General features: G+C 40.3%; 1 protein-coding gene across 6 annotated transcripts in view; it reads right to left on the minus strand.

The window, feature by feature from the left end:
- Positions 1–18513, minus strand: part of ano1a (anoctamin 1, calcium activated chloride channel a) — a 60932-nt gene extending 42419 nt beyond the window's left edge. For 2 of the 6 annotated variants that reach the window (XM_040002213.1, XM_040002212.1), the window contains exons 1-3: positions 16552–18258; positions 12850–12998; positions 5358–5687 (exon numbers count right to left, since the gene is read on the minus strand). In XM_040002213.1, coding sequence (XP_039858147.1) covers positions 5358–5687; positions 12850–12998; positions 16552–16612 — 540 coding nt within the window. In that variant the 5' untranslated portion in view covers positions 16613–18258. Of the gene's footprint in view, positions 1–5357; positions 5688–12849; positions 12999–16551; positions 18263–18336; positions 18360–18380 lie in introns of those variants that run through there. The other 4 variants (XM_040002216.1, XM_040002217.1, XM_040002215.1 and 1 more) reach the window with 4 other exon arrangements.
- Between the last annotated feature and the right edge of the window lie 1753 nt (positions 18514–20266).

Here is a 20266-nt window from a genome sequence, read left to right on the forward strand (position 1 = left end):
GGCTGGGCTGTAGTTACGTCATAAGGTTTTAAAAACTGAGCTTTAAAATGATTAGCGGTAATAAAACCAGAGAGAGGCCGACAGTGATCACTGACTGTTTTTAGGAACTTGTTGAGATTAAATAGAACAAGATACAAAGCATTAAAACATGTAAAAAAAACATAAAAGGCTCATTAAACACAAAGTAGTTTGGGCCCGGAAGCAGGATTCATCACGTTATCACTTAAAGACTGGATCTCATTTCAGAAATCCCGGAGCAATGCAAATTAGCCACACAGTGCGATGTAAGGAGGTCTCTGATTGGTTAGACAGACAGGCTTGTTGCCTGCCTTTTTTACACTCCTGTTTGTGCACATAGTTTTGCACAGCGAAGCTAAGAAGTGTGTGTGCTTGTGCAAAGGTCTTTCAGCTTCGGCATTTAGACTCTGTCCAACACGGATATATGAAGAATGAAGCGTCTTTGCAGTGAAATGAGAACTGTGCGCTTGTTGAAGTTAAGGTGCTAACATGACTAATGTTAGTTAGCATCACAAATATTACGTATTCATATTTTAGTACAAGCCGTTTTTGTAAGCTAATGGGCTTTCCACGAATAAAAGCTTGAACCAACACTGAGCCCAGTTACATTAAAAGAGTTAAAAGAACTGAGACATAGTGATTAAAGTAATCCGGTCATTAAGTGATGACGTGACGAATCCTACTTCCGGGCCTAAAGTAGTCTGCGTTTAATATGGCTTTTGTGTTGTTAACATGTTTAATGTTTTGTATTTTCTTCTATTTAATCTCAAAAAGCTCCTAAAACAGTCAGTGATCCCTGTTGACCTCCCTCGGCTTTTATTACCGCTAATCATTTATTTAAGCTCAGTTTTTAAAACCTTAGGATGTAACTACAGCCCAGCCCATGCAGCAGTATATGAATGACTAACCTCGTATTGTGGATGGATTATCTCAGTTGTTCTCCTGGCTGAAGTTTGGTCCTTTTACAGCATCCTGCCATGTGATTACATTTGTTCCTGACCACTGAGAACACTCACGTTAACTTTTATCAAGTGGAAAAAAGTTAGCGTGTTTATATTATGCTAACATAGCTGTGTCGCTAGCGGTCACGTAGCACATCATTATATACCAGCTAGCCCAACTTCAGTAACCCTACAAACGTCGCTGCTGTTTAGCTTTCTGTCTTCATTTATGTTGGAAGTGATAACAGAGCTGTACGTTTTAATTTGTTTCCAAAACCCCGCAGTCAGGACATGCTATATTGTATTTAGATAGAAGCTAGCGAGCTAACTCCCTGCTAACTTCTAACTCCGTTAAATGTCATAAATCCCGTTTTCATGGATGCGTGGATGCTAAACTCAATTGTTACACCTGGTAGAGCAGAACGCTGATCATTTTATTAAAGATGAAAGACTTTAGACAGTTTTTCAACTCTCAGTAATGCCATAGTGATCGTTTGATATATGGAGCTGCAGCGGAGGTTAGGCCCAGACACGGCTAGTGACGTCAGACTTAACAACCGGATAGCTGTCAGTTCTCTCGTGTCTGCTAAGACTGGAGATGGCACTATTTAAGTTAATTTATTTGAATACGTGAGTGCACACATTTATTCTGCAGATAAATGATGATCGAGGATAATGTGCAGTTTTATTTTTTTACATGATGCCTGTCTTTATTAATGCAAATTTGAAAATTAATACATAAAAGTTGAATGTTTTATGAATTTATCCAATCCCAGCCCCGAACACTGTATGCTGAATCTTAGCATTGAATGTCCAGTATATTTCAATCAGTAGAATTTGTACAGTACCTAAAGCTAGTCAAACGTGTGGTAAAGGTACAGAAGATAAGATACAAAGGCCCTGAATGCTGTATTATATACAGTAAATGATGTGGAAATTATTTTCGCAGAGGTCATAAAGTTATTAAATCACTGCTGATACTTTAGAAAATGTAAACATCAACCAATTACTTTTGTGTCTTTGTTTGTGTGTTGACTAGTGGTGTGCGGATCGATATTGAAATATCGATTCTTCAGATACCAGTTATTTATGTTCTAGAATTGATTCTCATATTAAAATATCGATATTTTATTACTCTGGGGTAAATTTGTAGTTTTTCCCATTAAAAGGAACGCAGTGGAAAGAAACTATATCATTTGGATCATCTAAATTGGAAGGAACTACTTCCTCTTCCGCCTTTCATAGTCATATGCAAAACACAGTTGTGTAAATGTGTCCAGCCCCTGGCGTGCGCACTCACAACAATGGCTGAGCGTAAACGGAGTCCTGTGTGGACGTATTTTACCTCCGCAAACAGCCCAGACGCGGTTTGCGATACATGTGTCAAGACAGCGAGGTGTTGTGGCAACACCACTGACCTCATCAAACACCTCAGAGTAAATCATATCACAGAATATGACGAGCTTATGTTGAGGCGAACTGAAGAGGAGGAGAGGGACAGGTGCTGCTGGGGCGAGACAGACGTCTCTCACGGAGTCCTTTAGTGCTGCAGGCAGGCAACATGCTCAATTAGCGCACAACTTCAGATTTTTTTTATTTCTATATGATTATACTGCATTATTAAGCAATGAGAACAAGTAGTCTGATGTCCTGTAATCACTATGAAGCTATATTATTATTACAATTAAATAATGCAATCTGTTCCCTACCATACTCATGGAGGATTTTACAGCTCCGAGTCAGCTTTGTAGCATCAAACACCCACCCATCTGGACTTAATGCAGGAGAAACTGTGTAACCCAGTAGAAAAAACATCTTTTTAATTTTATTTTCCTTTCATTTTCCTTCTTTCTTTCTTCCTTTTATTTTTATAAATGCATTTGCACTCTTTTACCTTGAAAAATATTTATTTTGAAATATTTTGCTGTTTTACAGTTTAGGACCTCATGCCTTTAAAAGGCCAAATCTGTAAATCTGTGCAAAAAAAAAAATCTGGATTCACTATCATTTTCTGTCAGGTAAAGAAACTTTCCCCTCTTGAACGTTGTTCAGCTGCACAAGCAGGGTCTCTTGCAGCACGCCATCACTGCTGGGATGGTGGGTTGCAGGAAGACAGTCATTTGGAATTTCTTAAATGATCCTGAGGGTTATGGAACGAAAAAGTCAAGTGGAAAATGTCACCAGTCCTGAGCCGGAGGATCCAATTGGCTGTCCGCCAAGACACTGGACAATCCTCGACTCAGATTAAGGCAGTTACTGTAGCTGCAGCCCCACAACCATCAGATGGCATCTGAGACTGAAGGGCTTCAAAAACAAAGTCCTCGTCTTCTTGAACGCCACAGGAATGACAATTTGGAGTATCTTCATCTGTAGGGATACTCGCGTTCTAAATATCTGGGGTTCCTACTAGACAATAAACTGGACTGTGAGCCAAACACCAACTAGGGCTGGGTATCATCACTGATTTCTAGAATCGATTCAATTCCGATTCACAAGGTCCCGAATCGATTTGATCCACGATTCGATTCAATTCGAATCGGGGAAATTTTGCCTCAGACAGTCAGAAATATTATAATTCAGATAATTTTATATCTATAAAAAGAAAGCTGACACTTGTGGGACTTTGTCAAAGGTGTGAGCATCAGAGCAGGTGTCTGAGCATAAAACACAGAAAAACATGAAGGTGATTTTCCTGGCCTGGGATTTTATAAAAACATTCTGCAGTAGATCAAAAACAAAAGAAAACCATTAATCAACATATGAACGTTACCTGATGCTGCTGACGTGAAGCAGAGCAAAGTTACAGCGGTTTTATTAGAGACACAGCGTTTTGCAATTTTGCATAATTTTAAAGTTTAAATTTGTTCAGTATTGAAGAGCAGAAATGAGGCTTTCTTTTCGGAAGGAAGTACAAGGAAAGAAAGCGTCGGCCGACAGCCTGTAAACAACGGTAGACTGGTGCGTAACAAGCAAGCTAATAATGCAGGAAACAGATTTTTAGACGGGAAACTGTTCTTGAAGGGGGGGGGGGGGGGGGGGGGGGGGGGGGGGAGAGAGAGAGAGCTGTGCATGACGTGTGGTTTTATCCTGGTGGAAGCAAAACAGCAAAAGTCAGAGTGAATTCATGACGATGTTTATGTGAAGCGCAGTTTGGATCTGGTTCAGTCAATGTTGTTTGGAGAGAGATCAAACTAACAGCTTTAGAATCAGCGCAAAAAGGGCGTGAACACAAAGCGCCGACCCGCCGAAACATCAGAATCAGCGAGCTGTCGGCTTTCAGCCCCGACCGTGAGAAAGTCACATCTCACTGATTCTGATCTGTCGGCGGCTCGGCGCTTTGTGTTTACGTCTTTGTGCAGAATCCGTGTTCCTGCTCTCATTTACTGTCTTAGCGGTTGTTGAAATTTTGTGAGGTTTAACCTGAGATTCTGGCATTTCGACTAAAATAAATTTATATTAAAAATCGTTTCAGGATTGTAATCGATTGATATCACGTTATCCAAGCCAGAATCGATTTTAATCGATAAACCGATAATCAAAACCCACCCCTAACACCAACCTTCTCTACAGGAAGGACCTCCCTATGGAGGCTTGTATCTTAACATCTGCTGGAGTGAGTTTAACAGTCGATGGTTCCCAGTATGCTTCTCTATGTGGTGCTGGGGGTGCTGTTTCAAAAAGAACATTCACAGACTAAATAAAATAATCAAAAAGGCTCAATTGTTGGTGAACTTGGACCCTCAGGAGGAAGTGTGTTCTTATTTTGAATTATTGTTAATGAATATATTTTGTATTCGTTATTGGATCAACTTGTTATAGAGTGACTGTTGCCTTTTATTGAGTGCGGGAGCAGCTGACCACATGTATGAATTTCCTTAGGGATTAATAGTTTTCTGAAGTGCAAAAGAAATGAAACATCACCATTAGCTGATTATCAAGAATCAGCACATACTGCTGAGTGCAGTGGTCCCCAACCCCCGGGCCACGGACCGCTATCGGTCCGTGAGTCGTTTAGTACCGGGCCGCGAAAGTTGAGGCTCGGGTGTGAAATTTATGGTTTTCAGGGTTTTTATTGTTAACTCTGTTTCCCTGGGTCTTTTCCCGCGTGTTATGAATAAATCTTCTCTTTTTTGTTACCGGTACTGGTTTTATTTTGTTGTATTTGTCTCTGACACCTTAAAGGCCGGTCTGTGAAAATACTGTCGGACATGAACCAGTCCGTGGTGGGTTGGGGACCGCCGGCTTAGAGGACTTTTTGTTAGCAAATCAGTCCTGTTATTAACTGAGAGCAGGGATAAACCTGAGCAAAAACGAACAGGATTATGTTAAAATCAAGATGTCATCATTACATTACCCTAATCAAACAATTTCCCTCACCCCAGCCCTCTCCCTTCTCACCCCTTCATCCTTTTCCAGTTCTAGCCCTGTCTTCTGGAGGTTTTCCTCAAACTCATCCCGTTTAAAGCGCTTGTCATCCTCATGATAGTCAGTCTGATGCTCCTGTGCGGCAACCTCTGGGTCTTCTTTTGGTTGTAGCGGAGCTCGGCTGCTTCTCTTGCTCAGGCTGCGCCGAAGTCGTCGTATGAAGTTGTTATCCCCAAACTTTGATGACTGTTTTCGTGTGCTGCCAGACTTTTGGATATGGTAAGTCAGAACATAGTCCACACGTCGCTTCCCATCAGAGAAGTACAGGCCAAGCACTTTGTCTGAGCATAGATCCTTCATTGGCTGGAAGCAAGACAGAGATTCAAAACATTTCCATTAAATTGTATTTATATAGCATTATATAGGACCAAAGCATTTTATACTGTAAGGTGAAGCCCCTAAAATAATACAAAAAAAAAAATCCCCAACAATTACACCCCCCTTCCTCCCTTGAGCAAGCGGTTTAGTGACAGTGGGAGAGAAAACCTCCCCTTTAACAGGAAACCTGCAGCAGAACAGGAAGGGCCATAGAGCTGTAACTGGCTGAGGGGAGGAAGACAAATCGCCCACTGTGGAAGGGAACCAGAGAATAATAACAACTGATGATTAAATGCAAAGTCTTGTTTAAACTACTTTACACTTACAGGGAGTATCATTGATCGTCCCTGATTATGTATGCAATAAAATCAGAGGACAAATATACGACATTCTTGATATGATTTTTCTTCTCTTCTGTATTTTTAATGCAAGTCAGGCACATTGAACAGTTTTAACCTTCAATGTTGAAAACCTCACTGATATTATTATTTAAACAGGACCAATGTTGATATACTAAACAGTACAGGTAGCTGTTGGGAGTCATGTTTACACACGAGCTACATGAGCTTTGAAGAGGCCTTGTGTGAAGTTAAGCTTTTTTACATGTAGCACACAACAGATGATTCTTTGTCAAAGGCAATGTCACTGAAATAATTCATTTGGTTTCAAGAATGGATGCATCTGCATATTTGTTTTTCTGACACTAGCTCAATATACGGTAATATAAAACTGATACAATGCAGCTTCAATTATGCTGCAAAAAGCACCTGGATATCCTGAATGGACAGACCAAATTAACCTTTTAAAATGCTTCATATTAACAATAACTATAGTATTCTACAAAAGTGTTGAGCCACCCTAATTTATTTATAACGTCTTCCATCCAAATTGAATTTAGGTGTTCACCATGCATGCAGACTGCATCTACAAACATTTGTGAATGAATGGGTCACTCAGCTGGTACTCAGTTAATTCCAGCTTGGTACAGTGACAGAATGCCACTTGTGCAGCAAGTCTAGTCATGGAGTTTCCTCGCTACAAAATTTTACACAGTCAACTGTTAGTGGTATTATAACAAAGTGTAAGCAATTAGGAACGACATCAACTCAGTCACAAAATAGTAGGCCAAGTAAAATCACAGAGCGGAGGCGCATAGTGCACAGAGGTCGCCAACTTCCTGTAGAGTCGTGGAGTTATTCACTAAAGACTCCAAACCTCGCTGTAACGCGGTTCACCTTTCGCGGCCTCGTTGTTTTGCAGATTTGTTTGTGCAATTTTGCACGCTTTTTTTTTTCTTTTTCTTTAAACAGCGCATTGTGTTCTGCATCCTGATTGGCTGGAGACCATTGTCGATCAGTATTGTGCCGTGCCGTACAGAATGCATTCAGCTTGTTGAATTGACATAAATCTTCGATCGCTAGCAGCGTGACTCTGAAATGCTGTACTTTATGTTTGTACGTTTTCTCCCCAACAAACACAATGTCGACGAAACGTTTTGCACCGTCAAACCCAAATGGAAAAAATATTTATAAATCTTATAAAGCTTGTGTCTGTCTTGTGTGAAACTTGTATGAAAAGCATACAAGAGTGAAAATAGATATAAGGTCCCTTGAAAAATTATATAAATGAAACTTGTATGTTTTGGATACTTACTAAATATATGAAAGTAATGAGAAAGTGGCCACTTTCATGAGTAAATCATGTAAGTTTTTACTATTTCTTTTCCATATGGGAAGGCACCTGCAGTAGCACCCAAAAGGCAGAGGAAGATGCTAACCATCGCACAAAAAGTTGGACTTTTGGACATAAATGAAGTAAATGAAGGTAGAAGATACTGTATTTTTTGGGCCATAAGACACACCAGATTATAAGGCGCATTAAGCAGACACAGCAGCAAGTTGAGGAGAAATTTTGAATGGTGCTTCTTCCCACCTTCTCAATTACTTGAATTGAAGAGAGATTTGGGGGATTTATTTAAATGATTAAAAAAACTGAAAATGTACACTGGAAAAAAAATTACAGCATTCATCTCATAGGCAAGCTGTTTTTGGTGTGTAAAAAAAAAAAAAAACAACAAGAAAAAAAACACGTCTGTCTGACAAATGGCATGGGAGGAAAATAGGCTCAGTGCTGTCATTGGTGACAGCTAAAAGCTTTTGCCTGGAATGCGCTTACTCACCCCCCAGTTTGAAGGCACAGCCATCATCCTATTATTGTGTAATTGTCATTCTTATTAACCTACTCTCCTCTTCCCTCAAAAATTTCCCTGATAATCCCCCATACCTAAATGGAAGGTTTTTCAGATGGGTGTTAGAGTGTGTGATTGTCTTTATGCCACAGCCACATTAAAATTTGAATTTTGATGTAATGCAGTCCAGCAGAGACAGACCAGAGAGAACTCCATTTGAATCCACCAATTAGAAGCAGTTTATTCCTGATTTAATATGTTCTCAATGAAGGACCCTGGAATAACTTTTCCCAGTAAGGACATCCAGTCAAAAACTTGATAAAAAGGGCTAAAGCAGTAAGTTTGTGTGCGCGTGTCTAACACTAAAAATAACAATGAAATTAGTTCCTTCACTTCTGTTTTAACTCGAGAAGAGTGAAATCAATGATGGAGTGAACAGGAGAGGTGGAAGGAACTTTTGATAGTTATAGCCTCCCATTTTAAATTCTGTAAGTCACTATGTTTTAGAAAGGTCATTGTGTGGAAGCACAGAAAAGTGTATGGGCAGAAATCTGTGCCATCAGAAACTGAATTTGAATAAGTTAAATTTGAATTGCTCGGATTGAATCTGAATTGTAACTTGCATAAATGCTTTTAAAAACTGAATTTGAATTAGCCTAATTTGAAATTCAATTTATTGGTTTGAAAATGATCATCACTAAATTGAAATTGAATTTTATATTTTGAAATTGAATTCATTTGCTTTGAAACTGCATTTTATCCTTTAAAAATTCAGCTCTCGAATAATTTCAGATTCACTTCTCACCATTCAGTTTCAGTTCTACAATTCAGCTTTTTGGGACTTAAATCCGGTTCCGGTTCGAGAGTGATGAGCGCAGATTAATAGAACTACGTTTTACTAGCGGACCGAAAGTGTTACTGACGGGAATCTACAGCGTCTTGAGCTGAATTAAGACTTCAGAAGTCATTCGTCATGTCGAATGACCAGCGGATAAACTCTCAGGTTGGTAATAAATGTATTACATGTATAAGAACAAGCGTCATGTTAATAAATGATAGCCGTGCAGTAACTGTTATGCTTATTGTAGCTGTTAGCTAAAAACGCTAATTTAGCGTAGTTTGCCCTGAATTCAGCTTTGACAAACAAATATGATCGATTGTTTCTAGTAGAATTCCAAAGTTGTCGTCTTGGACCCTCTCAGAGTACCCCCTCTGTATGCTTGCAGAGACCCCTACAGTAGGGAAACATGCAAAACGGTGTCCAAACCTTTGTGTATGAGCTTTATTTATGTCTTACACAGCATCCCAACTCTTTAGCTAACTTAATAACTTTAGCTAAAGTGAATAGTGACTGCACTGTGGGGGGAGGGGGAAATGCAAACAAAGATGGAGACTGATAGGTGCGGCGAGTACTGAGAAGGGAGGGTAAAGTAGATAACAGACAGTCCTGTTGGAAAATTATTCAAGCATATTTAAAGTCTTAAATCTTACAATATAAAGCACCCTGAGCTAACTGTTGTTGTGGTTTGGTACTATATAAATAAAAATAAAATTTCATGAAAATCTGTCTGAGAACTTTTAATTTTTCAGCAAGACAATGATCACAAACACACCATTAAATCAAATATGGACAGCAAAAAAAAAAAAAAAAAAAAAAAAAAAAAAAGAAGAAGTCTGGGACCCGCTTGACAGAGAACAGAACCAAAGGCAGAAACACCCAAAGAAGAGCATGAAGAAGGCTGTCCTATTCCCAAAGACTGCTTAAAGAGATCAGAAGAAAACTGCCTCAGAGTTCAGGCTGCGTTGAAGAATAAATGTAGTCGTACCTGATTTTAATTCAAGCTTGTTAAACTCTGTGTTGCCTTATATACTATATTTACATGTATATTTTCACATTTTTCGATAAATCTGTGCATCTATTCCCAATTTTTCTATCAACGTATAAAGAGAGTGGTGGCTCAAGACTTTTGCATATTACTAGATAAAACAGTGCAGAATAGAACTAGATTACACAGATTAGTCAAATGTCGAAATCCAGGTGAATACATGTGAATTCTCTTCATAGCTGTAGGTCAACAATGAATCATAAAACTCACAATGATTTAGCTTTTGTGAGCACTTTTTTCATTCAAGTGTGCAGCAACCGTGTGTGTGTGTGTGTCTGCGATAGGAAGCATTACAGGAGCGAGCACGCACACACACACACACCCTCTTAAAAGGAAGTAGTCATAGCTGCATAGGTCAGAGGTTGCTTCTCTGAGGGCCCATGAGGATGTAGTAGTCCATGCATCACGGACCAAAAGGATCTCTTTTCTCACCAAGCCACCAGGAAATGTGGTTCTCCTCTCCTCCAGGGCTTCAGCATACTCAGAGGTGGAAGAGGAGAATAGAAGTGCAGCTGTTAAACAGCACTGCATTACGCTGAATCCTTCCTTTTTATTCTGCTGACTTGTGCACACAGACACTGACAGAGACTCTTCTGCATATAGGTTAGCAATAACTGGCTGTTGGTCATCTGCAATGTAACATATGTTGCGAGCCTACTGTTGACTTAAAGAAGCCCAGTTGCCATCTATTTTCTTTAGACCGTTGAGGTAATCACTGGCTGCTCTAAGTTTGTGAAAACATTTCATGTCTCAGCCAAGAGGCTTCTTCAGTTCTAAAAACAAAAGCTGGATAGTCACAGGTGTGGAGAGGTGGTGCGAGTCGTCACATTAGCCATGGGTTGTTACCATCACCTATCATGTGACCTACTGAGGTCACCTGAAGCACTTCAGGAGGGATCTCAAGATTATTGTAGAGTCTTTACCTTACAGTAGGGGACCCAATTTCAGGCAAGCTTTAGCTGTCAGACCGATGCTTCATATTTGACTCTAGAATACTTTTAGATGTATTTTATGAATACGTGTACAGGATTCAACTTAAAACTAGGAGAATCTTGACAGTAGGGCTGCCACAAACGATTATTTTGATAGTCGACTAGTCACCGATTATTACTGCGATTAGTCGACTACTTAGATAATCATCCATTGGACGTAAAACTACAGCTTATTGCACCAGCAGCATCTGCTCTTATATAACTATCATTAGCTTACAGCTTTAAGTGTGTAAGGTATGTGCTAACTAACAATAAAGACAAAATGATAGTTTATTAAATTTTAATGAAATTTGCAGATTGTTTCGGTGAAGTTTAATAAACTCCTTGCTATCTAAAATATAACAGGACACCGGAGTAAATTCTCGAGCATCTCACACGTCTGATAATCAGCTGTCTGCTTGACGTTTATTCAGCTGTGTAAAAACTATAACTTTAATCTCAGCCAAACCGATTTACTCAGGAACAAATAAAATACTAAAAAAAGCCAAACAATAACATTTTAAGTTATCTAAGTGACTCATATATCATGTTTAACCTGAGTAGCGAAAGACGGCGGTGGGTTTGAAAACGATTTGACGGGAGTCCGGTGTTCTCACGGCTCTAGTTAGCCTAGCCCCCGGCTAGCTATTGAGCTAGTGGGTAACAGACGTCTCCGAAAACGTCGGAGCGCTTTTGAAAATATGCGGTGTCTTGATAAACTGAGCAGATATTTGAGGTTTACACAGCTACATTCTCGCCTGAAAATATGTTAAACGTTTATTTTGTGACCCAGAAAGAATAATAAGAGTAACATTAAAACTAACTAGCTGCCGCCATTGTTGGAAACTGAGCTGGGCTGCGCTATGAATTCTGGGACACAGCTTCTTCTTCTTCTTCGGGGTTTAACGGCAGCTGGCATCCTTGTACATGCAGTGCTGCCATCTTCTGTTTCAGTCCGTTATTACACTCTTAAATCCTGCTACTTATTCCTGCGTCTTTTGGGATCTTACAAAGCTTCAAACGACGCGTCGACTATTAAATCAGTCGTCGACGATTTTGATAGTCAGCGTAATCGTGACTAGTCGACTAATCGTGGCAGCCCCACTCGACAGTGAGAAATAATAATCAAGCTCCAAGGCATCTTATTTTAGTGCATAATAATACTGACTACATTTTTCGATTCTTTGGCTTTTATTGTGAAGAGTGTCTGTGTAGCATTAATTGGTAACACTGGGTGGAGTAAAAAAAAGCTCGACTGATTTCATGGACATGAATTAAGAAAAAGATATTGACTCTAGTAACTGTCGAGCCTGGGATGCTACGATTGCATTAAAATTTGAGTTCCAGGCCTTTTTAAATTTTTGTTCTTGTGTCTACTTGTTCTGTTTTAGTTTCATCTGATTTTTTTATTTGTTTTTTTTTTCTATTTCATTTGTTTTCTGTTCTTTGGAAATTTTTGATGATTGATTTTTTTTCCTTTATCAATTTACTGCAAACATCAGTCATCCCTTCATTATTATTATTGCAAATGATGCATCAGGTCAAACATCTACGTCCAAACGACTCCAATCAGTCTTTGGTACAGCTAATTCAAGCTTTTGCTGCTGACAACCTGAGTGTGTGATTTGGCCTTGTCTTGCTGAAAGAAGAAGTCCCATCTTATCTCAAAGACCTCATAGTCTGAGAGCGCTTCACTCCTGGTTCCTAGAATATTTAAAAGTACAATGGGAGGCAGAGCCTTCAGCTTTCAGGGCCCTTTCTGTGGAGAGACAGACACTATCTCTCCTTGTAAGATTAGGCATCAAACTTTCGTTTTTACTACAGCATATAGTTAGGACTGGATCAGGTGACCCTGAATCCTCCCTTAGTTATGCTGCAATAGCTCCAGGCTGCCGGGGATTCCCGTGATGCATTGAGTATTTCTTCTTCAGTCACCTATTTTCACTCACTGCGTGTTACACCTCCCTGCATTTACGGGATAGGGTGCTATAAATTTGCAATTGCATAGCAGTTGCAAACACATTCCTGCAGCCACCTCCTTCACATCATACAGTTTCTATGTATTTCTGAGACCTGTGGAAACCTTTATAGCAGATACCTACTATAGACTCATTGTTCTTTGCCCTGGTGACAAAATCCACGTCCAGGTTCTTCTCCTCACTAGAGACCGGCTCATAATCAGCACTCATAACTGTAGGATGCGTCTGCTGCAGGCTGCTTGAGTGCTCACAAGATGATAGGGGGCTAGAATCTGAGGAGGAAATCAGAAATGCATTTAGAGCTTTTTAAAATACAAATCATGTTTCTGCTGAACATTTCACTTTTGATGAATCCTGAAAAAGAAAGTCCTGTTAAATCTGCCTCAGTAAACAATAAGAATACAATGGTGCAGCTCTATTAGTACCACTAATTCAAGTTACTGAATTTTGTAGATTTTTCAAACTGTCTCAGGTAATCTTGCCTTTGTTGTCTCACCGCAGGTTGTGGTATTGCACACCGCTGATTTTGACCTCTATTCTCTGATATTTCACTAAAACTGTTGAAAATGAACATAATGTGATAATCAGCAGTGTCGACACCATCTTTTGAAATGAAACCACTTTCCCAAGAAACTGCTCATATCATTTACACTGAGAAGCATTCAAATAATCCAACCTGTCACGGTGGCTCATCAGCAGACCCTGACATCTGATTGGTTGCCTTGCTATATCCCTGATAGCGGAACGAAGCATCCTGGAATGCATTTAGAATCAATTGTCTCAATTGTGTAAAGCTTTGAAAGTTACTGTGCTATAAAATACACTTAAGATTTTTTTTAAGGTGCAATCTTCGAATATTTGGTATTGAGGATTCATCAAAGCTAAAGCCCTGAAACCCCCTACAGACAGACACGTCTCACTGAGTTATATCCTCTGTTTATCCCCCATTTAGGTGATATCTAATGGTAAGTGGACTGATTCTAATATAGCGGTTTTCTACTCTCCCGGAGCACTCAATCCAACATGCCACATTCACCCAAGCACTTTCTTATAAATTTCTTAGTGCTTCCTAGCTAACATTCATACACATTTACACTCCGATAGATGCATCAGAGAGCAACTTAGGGTTAGTATCTTGCCCAAGGATAATTGGCATACAGCCTCGAGGAGCCAGGGTCGAACCACTGACCTTCCAATCAGTAGATGACTTGCTTTACCTCCTGAGCTACAGCCACTCCCATGGGTGATGTTGACACTGTCTTTGGATATCCAAAACAGCGATACCAGGCCTATTCCAGAAAAGGTTCTTAATATTTATTCAACAGTATTCTACACACCAGCCGTCTCTTATAAATTCTCTGAGTCTACTAGAACAAAAAGATGATAAGAAAAATGTTTTTCTCTTTAATGAGCAATGGTGATTATGAATACATGTATAATGTTTTTGAATATGATATGCAGAGCAGTCTGTTGACCAATAAGTAATATTCAGTTGAATATACTAGTGTTCAGTTCTTTACCACGTTCATAAAGGGCTCTCTGTAGCCCACCAACGTGCTTATACAAATCTATATACATTTCAAAAGAACACCGGTAATTCGATCGATGTTTTTAATCTATGATGTATTTTTATTTCATTATTATGAGCACATCACAGATATATGCACCCCATGTTTGGCTTTTTGAAGAAAGAACTTGAAATTCAAGAAGAGGGTTGCCACTCTCACAGTGCTGTGTTAAATATGAAGCTGGAGTCAAAGTTTTCGGAAACCAGAGACTATTTATGGCTATGTTCACAATAATGCGTTTTCATTTGGAAACGCATCTTTTTCTCTCAGCTTTGGCCTCCCGTCCACACTGAGACGCCGTTTTCACTGATGGAAAAGGCAGCATTTTTGAAAGCGCTCTCGAAAACGCATACATTTGAAAGCGTCGCAGTGTGGACAGCGAAAATGCAAACTTTCCAAAACGATGACACGTTAGTCATATGATGCAGTCATGTGACCAATCAAACAAAGATAGCGGAGGGCTTTATACAGCAGTTGTTTTGTTTGCTCTCAGGTTTGACAGCCCTATTAAAGATTAACATCAGTCTGCACATGCTCCAGAGAGCTTTTCTTCAAATTCTTTAATTCTCACTGGCTTTTGCAACTTTGTACTTTTGTGTTACTCACAGCAACAACTCCAGCTCATTGTTAGTCCATTTAAAAAAAACTCGGTGCTTTTCCTCAACATTTTGCTGCAACGTTTCAACGAGCTGGAAAGTAAATAAGCGGCAGACAGAAATGAGGCAGGCCGAATCTTCTTGGTTTCACGCATGCGCAGGACTGGAACGTGAGCATTTTCAGACGTTTCAATGTGGACGCACAACTCTGAAAATGACTGAAAACCCTAGTGATGTACCTCATCTAAAAGTATTCTAAAGTACTCTCTCTGACAGAAATATAAAGAACCTCGTGTCTTAAGAGGTTGTGTCCATTTACGGCAAAGAGCGAGCACATACTCTTTGCTATGGACGTACGTATTAAGGAGTTTTCCCTCTTTGTCAGTTTCTATTAGCGAAAATTTACTAATACTGATACAATAAGATATAAGTGGCAGAATGCCGAGCCATTTCAAAATGACCACCTTTCTACAATTCTGTATAAAACACGTGTACTTCAAAACCCAGTTAGTTCAAAATTTGTTTGTTTTATTAAGGATTTAAGTTTTGTTTTTTTGTTTTTTTAAACTTTCCTTGACCTTACCTGGCCTGCTCACACAGACACACCTCGAGTAATGTGTGCAGAAACCATAAGAGAACAAATATTGCCTGTTTATACTCAGGAGCCTGAAATGCCAGAGGTGAAACTGGTGTTGCTTGTATGGCGTGGTGGATTGGTCATTGTGTGCTACATCAGGAATTCCTGAGCAGTGTATACCACAAGCGTGCAGCTTCACATCAACAGCTTTCTTTGGAAATTTCTATAATTAAAATGTTAAAATTAAATGCATATTTTTATGTTAATATGTGGAAATACATTTGTTACATTACATTCATTTACTGCACAAAACAGTGTTGAAATCTACATTTTCGAGAACATCTCATTCAGTGACCGGACCATGAGGATAAAAACAGTGTGCTCCTCGAGATTGACATTAAACCTTTTGATGCGGTCTGTTCTGGTTCACAGATTTCACACAACCTAATTGAACCTACCAATAAGCTGTGACATGCCACAGCACTCTACCTGACCTCACAGACAAAAGGAAAGATCAACAGGTGAGCCCAGTGCAGCCTTCAGTAGCTGAAGATCCAGGCAGTTTTCTCAGGAGCTAACAGGGACCAAGACAAAGTAGGACACTGTGTCAACGCAACGTTGTGTATGTGGTCACGCTCTGGTCCGTAGAAACATGCAAAGCAAGTATTCAGTATTCTGTGATTTAGCCCCAGAGGACCTGCGGGCTAAATCAGAGAAGCCATTCAAATGAAAATGGCATGTTGTTTATTAGCTCTACTACAAAATCTGAACTAGCCGTTTAAAGGTCAAGGCTGGTAAAGTAATAGGAGTTCACTTCGGTACTAGCAGGCCTGCGTGCAAGTTAAATGGGCATCAAGTCTACGGCACTCAAAGCCATCAGCATCTTAAAGTAGCAACATGACTAAAGACTATGGCGCAGCACTACAGCCCCATCGACTCTGTATCAGTGCGCCTATGTGCCCAGCTACAGCCACAATACAGCGAAAGCTGCTGAAATGGCTTAAAGGTCTTCCCCGGATGACAAAAATAGAGCTTTATTTCATCATCATCAAACTCATTCCAGCGAAAATGTTAAATCTCTTACCGAGCTCCAATGCGCTATCATTTTGGTCCAAGCTATCCGCCCGCTTCCTCTGACGGTCCATCGGAAATATGAAGGCGCTCAGGGTTCCACAGATACCCTACCAAATCTACAGAAACATGGCCCTCTGCTGCATCATCTATTCCTCACAGCCGCCCGCGCTGTTGCATGGAAACGCTGGACGGAGAGCTGCCACCTACCGATGCTTTGGACAGCTCGGAGACTAAAAGCAACTGTTTCCAAAGAAACTGCACCAGAGACGTAACTGCGATGAAAAGTGGAGGTCCTTCAGAATTTAATTAGCCCTGTCTACATGAAATGTGTCAAAATGACCATGCCCGTGTGTGTGAACACGTCTTTTGGATACAAACAGCACAGCATTAACGCGCGGGCGCTCAGCGAAAGATCGTGCTGAAAAAAGCCCCAGAAGGATGTTGCATTTAATTCCATGATAAAAACAGGGAAACGTTTCACTCGCGGTTGGGAATCGTAAATATCTCCAAAAAGGAAAAGGAAAAGCTTCATTAACATACATTATTAGTAGCAGTAATATATATAATAATCAACAATCATATGACCCCCTATGAGCAAGCTGTTTGGCAACAGTGGGAAGGATAAACTCCCTTTTAAGAGGACGAAACCTCGGGCAGAACCAGTCTCAAGGAGGGGGGAGGAGGAGGACATTTACATGTCATTTACAAGCTGAGAGGGCGTGTACAAGACATGACTGTTCATTTAAAAGCACAAGACAAGTACTAATAAATATGAACGTTGATTTATGGCAGTGAGACGGTCATTTATAAGACAGCTAAGCAGGTGAGATTCAAGATTTCTATTTGCATTTTGCGCACAGGACCAACAGTCCATGCACATTGGAAGGTCAAGTTACATCCATGCTGTCATTACATTAAAAGACAGCATGTGGAAATAGAAACCCGACCTTGTCCCACAGCCCTCCATTTTGGTGGATGTAAGATTAGAGACCTGCTGTACAAACAGCTGTGATGACAAACATTTAAAATGTGCACTAGCAAGTAAAGGAATGCAATGGGAGCTCAGGAATTGCTTCAACTGTAGAGCTTATGATTTCCTGTCAGATGTGAATGCCGCATTTTTGTCGAGCCTGAGCATCACTGAGTCAACTGGTGCCGCCTACTCGAGCTGGGGTCTTTTCCAGTGGGTGCGAGGTGAGCGTAAAGTGGCAATCAGGAACAGACTGATCCAAGCCCGCAGAAAGCAGCTATGGATGTCTATAAACGCCGCCGCAGTCTGAGATATCGGTCTGCTCTAAAGAACTCTGTCAGTTTAGGACATTTTCTACCCAGACCAGAAAGAAATGCTTCTTCTCTCCATGTTAGACTGCAGTGTGTCTGCTCTCCGTGCCCACAGGGGGAATGCTCGCCAGCCTTCAGTGTGACTGTCACACTGTGACACCTTCTGGAGAGTTAATCGCGAATATTGAGGTCTAAACTCGGAGACTGGAAACGACGCTAATGAACCGCGACCGATCCATTTTGTAATTCATGAAGCAAACAAGTGTAAGCGCGTCTCCTTCCGCGGTCCAGCACAAACACGACTCTCGAAGATTTAAATGAACGCGCATAGGCAAACGCGTATCTCGTCGTTTGACGCAAAACAGACAATAAATGCATGTTTTTAAAGTCAATCAAAGAGAGAGAGCTCAGCTATCACACACCATATAGACAAATGACATAAAAACAAACAGGCTAAGCTGCATTCTGCAAAAAGCATAAAGAAAGCAGGAGACAGCAAGTGCAACTTTCCTACCAGTTTAAAGGAAAACTGTCTCGTTGATAGTAATGAATATTTACCTGTTTTTCCGGAGTTGCAGAGCAAAGTTTAGTAGAAGGTAAATGCAAGTACTGACAAGCTAATACTTCCCTCTCACCTGTACAGAGAGGGTGGAGGAGGAAGTGCCTCTGGTCTTCTCAGGTAAAGACTCTCCTCCCACAACAATTAAGTAATTGGTGGGTTGTGTGATGTGGCACTGTACAAGCATGGGACTGAATGGTGCGAAGCCCACAGAGTACATATCCAAAAGCAAATAAAACATGCATCCTGTGACTGTCAGGCTGATAGATGTGATAGCATGAATTTCTTTATTAAGGATGGATGGACAGAGGCAAGGCAATATCACAAATGCAGACAGGGAGGCAACTCAGAAACAGTCATTCCCATACAGGCATGTTCAGACTTGCAGTAGACTCCTGGTAGTTTTCCAGTTCTGAAACACACACACATCCTCTGAAGTCATGTTTAAGGACAGAGCAAATTTTTTAAAGAACAGACAAACTGCATATATGTAGGAAACTGTCTTGTTTTGTTGACAGCAACCAGGCAATGTACAATGCATTGCAGAGAAAAACAAACAACCCTTCTTAAATGTTTTCCTACCAAATGTTTCAGCAGCATGTGTATTTCCCTATTCAAAGTGCAACTTTGTGTGCATGAAGTAATCCTCAGAGTTTTCCTGTTTAGAAAAGGAAGAGCTAGTAGTAAAAAATCCACTAAAAAAATGAATGCATGTCTTGTGCATTGCTGGTCTAGAGCAAGTGATCTAGATCCTTTTCTGTGGGTCCAAACCATGCAAAGATAGTGTCCTGTTACTCCATCCTGATCATAATACCTCATACTGACTATAGAACGAGTGTGGTGCATCACTAAAGATAGCTTTGTCTTAAGCAGTGTGGACAAGCATTATCATATTATTTGCCATTCTAAACCATGCACTTTATCCTGTCGTATTTCCATCTATTCTACGTTTAGTCCTTTGACCTCCTGCTTCCTTTAATAGGAACAACAATAAATGCAGTTGTAGTAGCAGTATTAGCAGCAAAAGTAGAAAAAGCAGCAGCAGTAACAGCAGTTGCAATAATTACAGAAACACCTTATGAATGGTTGAACTGTAAACTTTTGCCCCTACAAAATAAAAGCACGTTCAGTTTACTATTTGCAAAGAGCTGCAGTGGGAGGAGCAGATGTGGTGGTATTCAGAGTGTGGAATTTTACATCTACTCGCTGTCAAGAGGAAGCTCTTTCATCTGTAGAGCAGAACTGGGTGCTGCTGCTTACGTGCATACATCAGGACTAAATGCACATATGCATGCAAATTCATGTGTACACTGTTGGTGAATGCACAGTTCCTTAATGCAACAGTGAAAGTAATCAAACCTGACCTGTGTGGGGTATAGCCTGATGTCAGACTATAGCATCTGTGCTTTTAACCCTATAACAGCTGCTTCAAATCAAACCAGGGACTGCTGTTTGCAAAGAATTTGCCACATTTTCATCATGACTGTCAGTTTGGACACTGGTGCTGAAACTCAAGCCTTCACAGTGGTAATTTCAGAACAGGCTATGCTAGAAGGGAAAAGGTGTGCATTTTAATGAGCTTAGTCTACCTACTGTGTTTCTCAATAATAAAAAGACTTTCGTTGCCCTGGGTGTTGCTTTAAAGAGCCCACACCCAAGTTTTTCTTAAGACTTCTCTGGGGAGACACCACTGCAGTCATGGTGGATGGTTGCTGAGTTTCTTCATTCAACCATCCCCCAGTGTGTAGTCCAGTTATGTTAAATATGTCTGGCTTTTGTTGGCTTATTTTGGGGTTTCTGGTTATTATTGACCATTCGAAATTAGTTTTTTGTTGCTATGACAATTAGTTCTCGTTATTATTGTAAATGGAGTTTTGTTATTGTT

This window comes from Simochromis diagramma, unplaced genomic scaffold (genome assembly GCF_900408965.1).
Source record: "Simochromis diagramma unplaced genomic scaffold, fSimDia1.1 OVJJ01000430.1, whole genome shotgun sequence".
NCBI lineage: Eukaryota > Metazoa > Chordata > Actinopteri > Cichliformes > Cichlidae > Simochromis > Simochromis diagramma.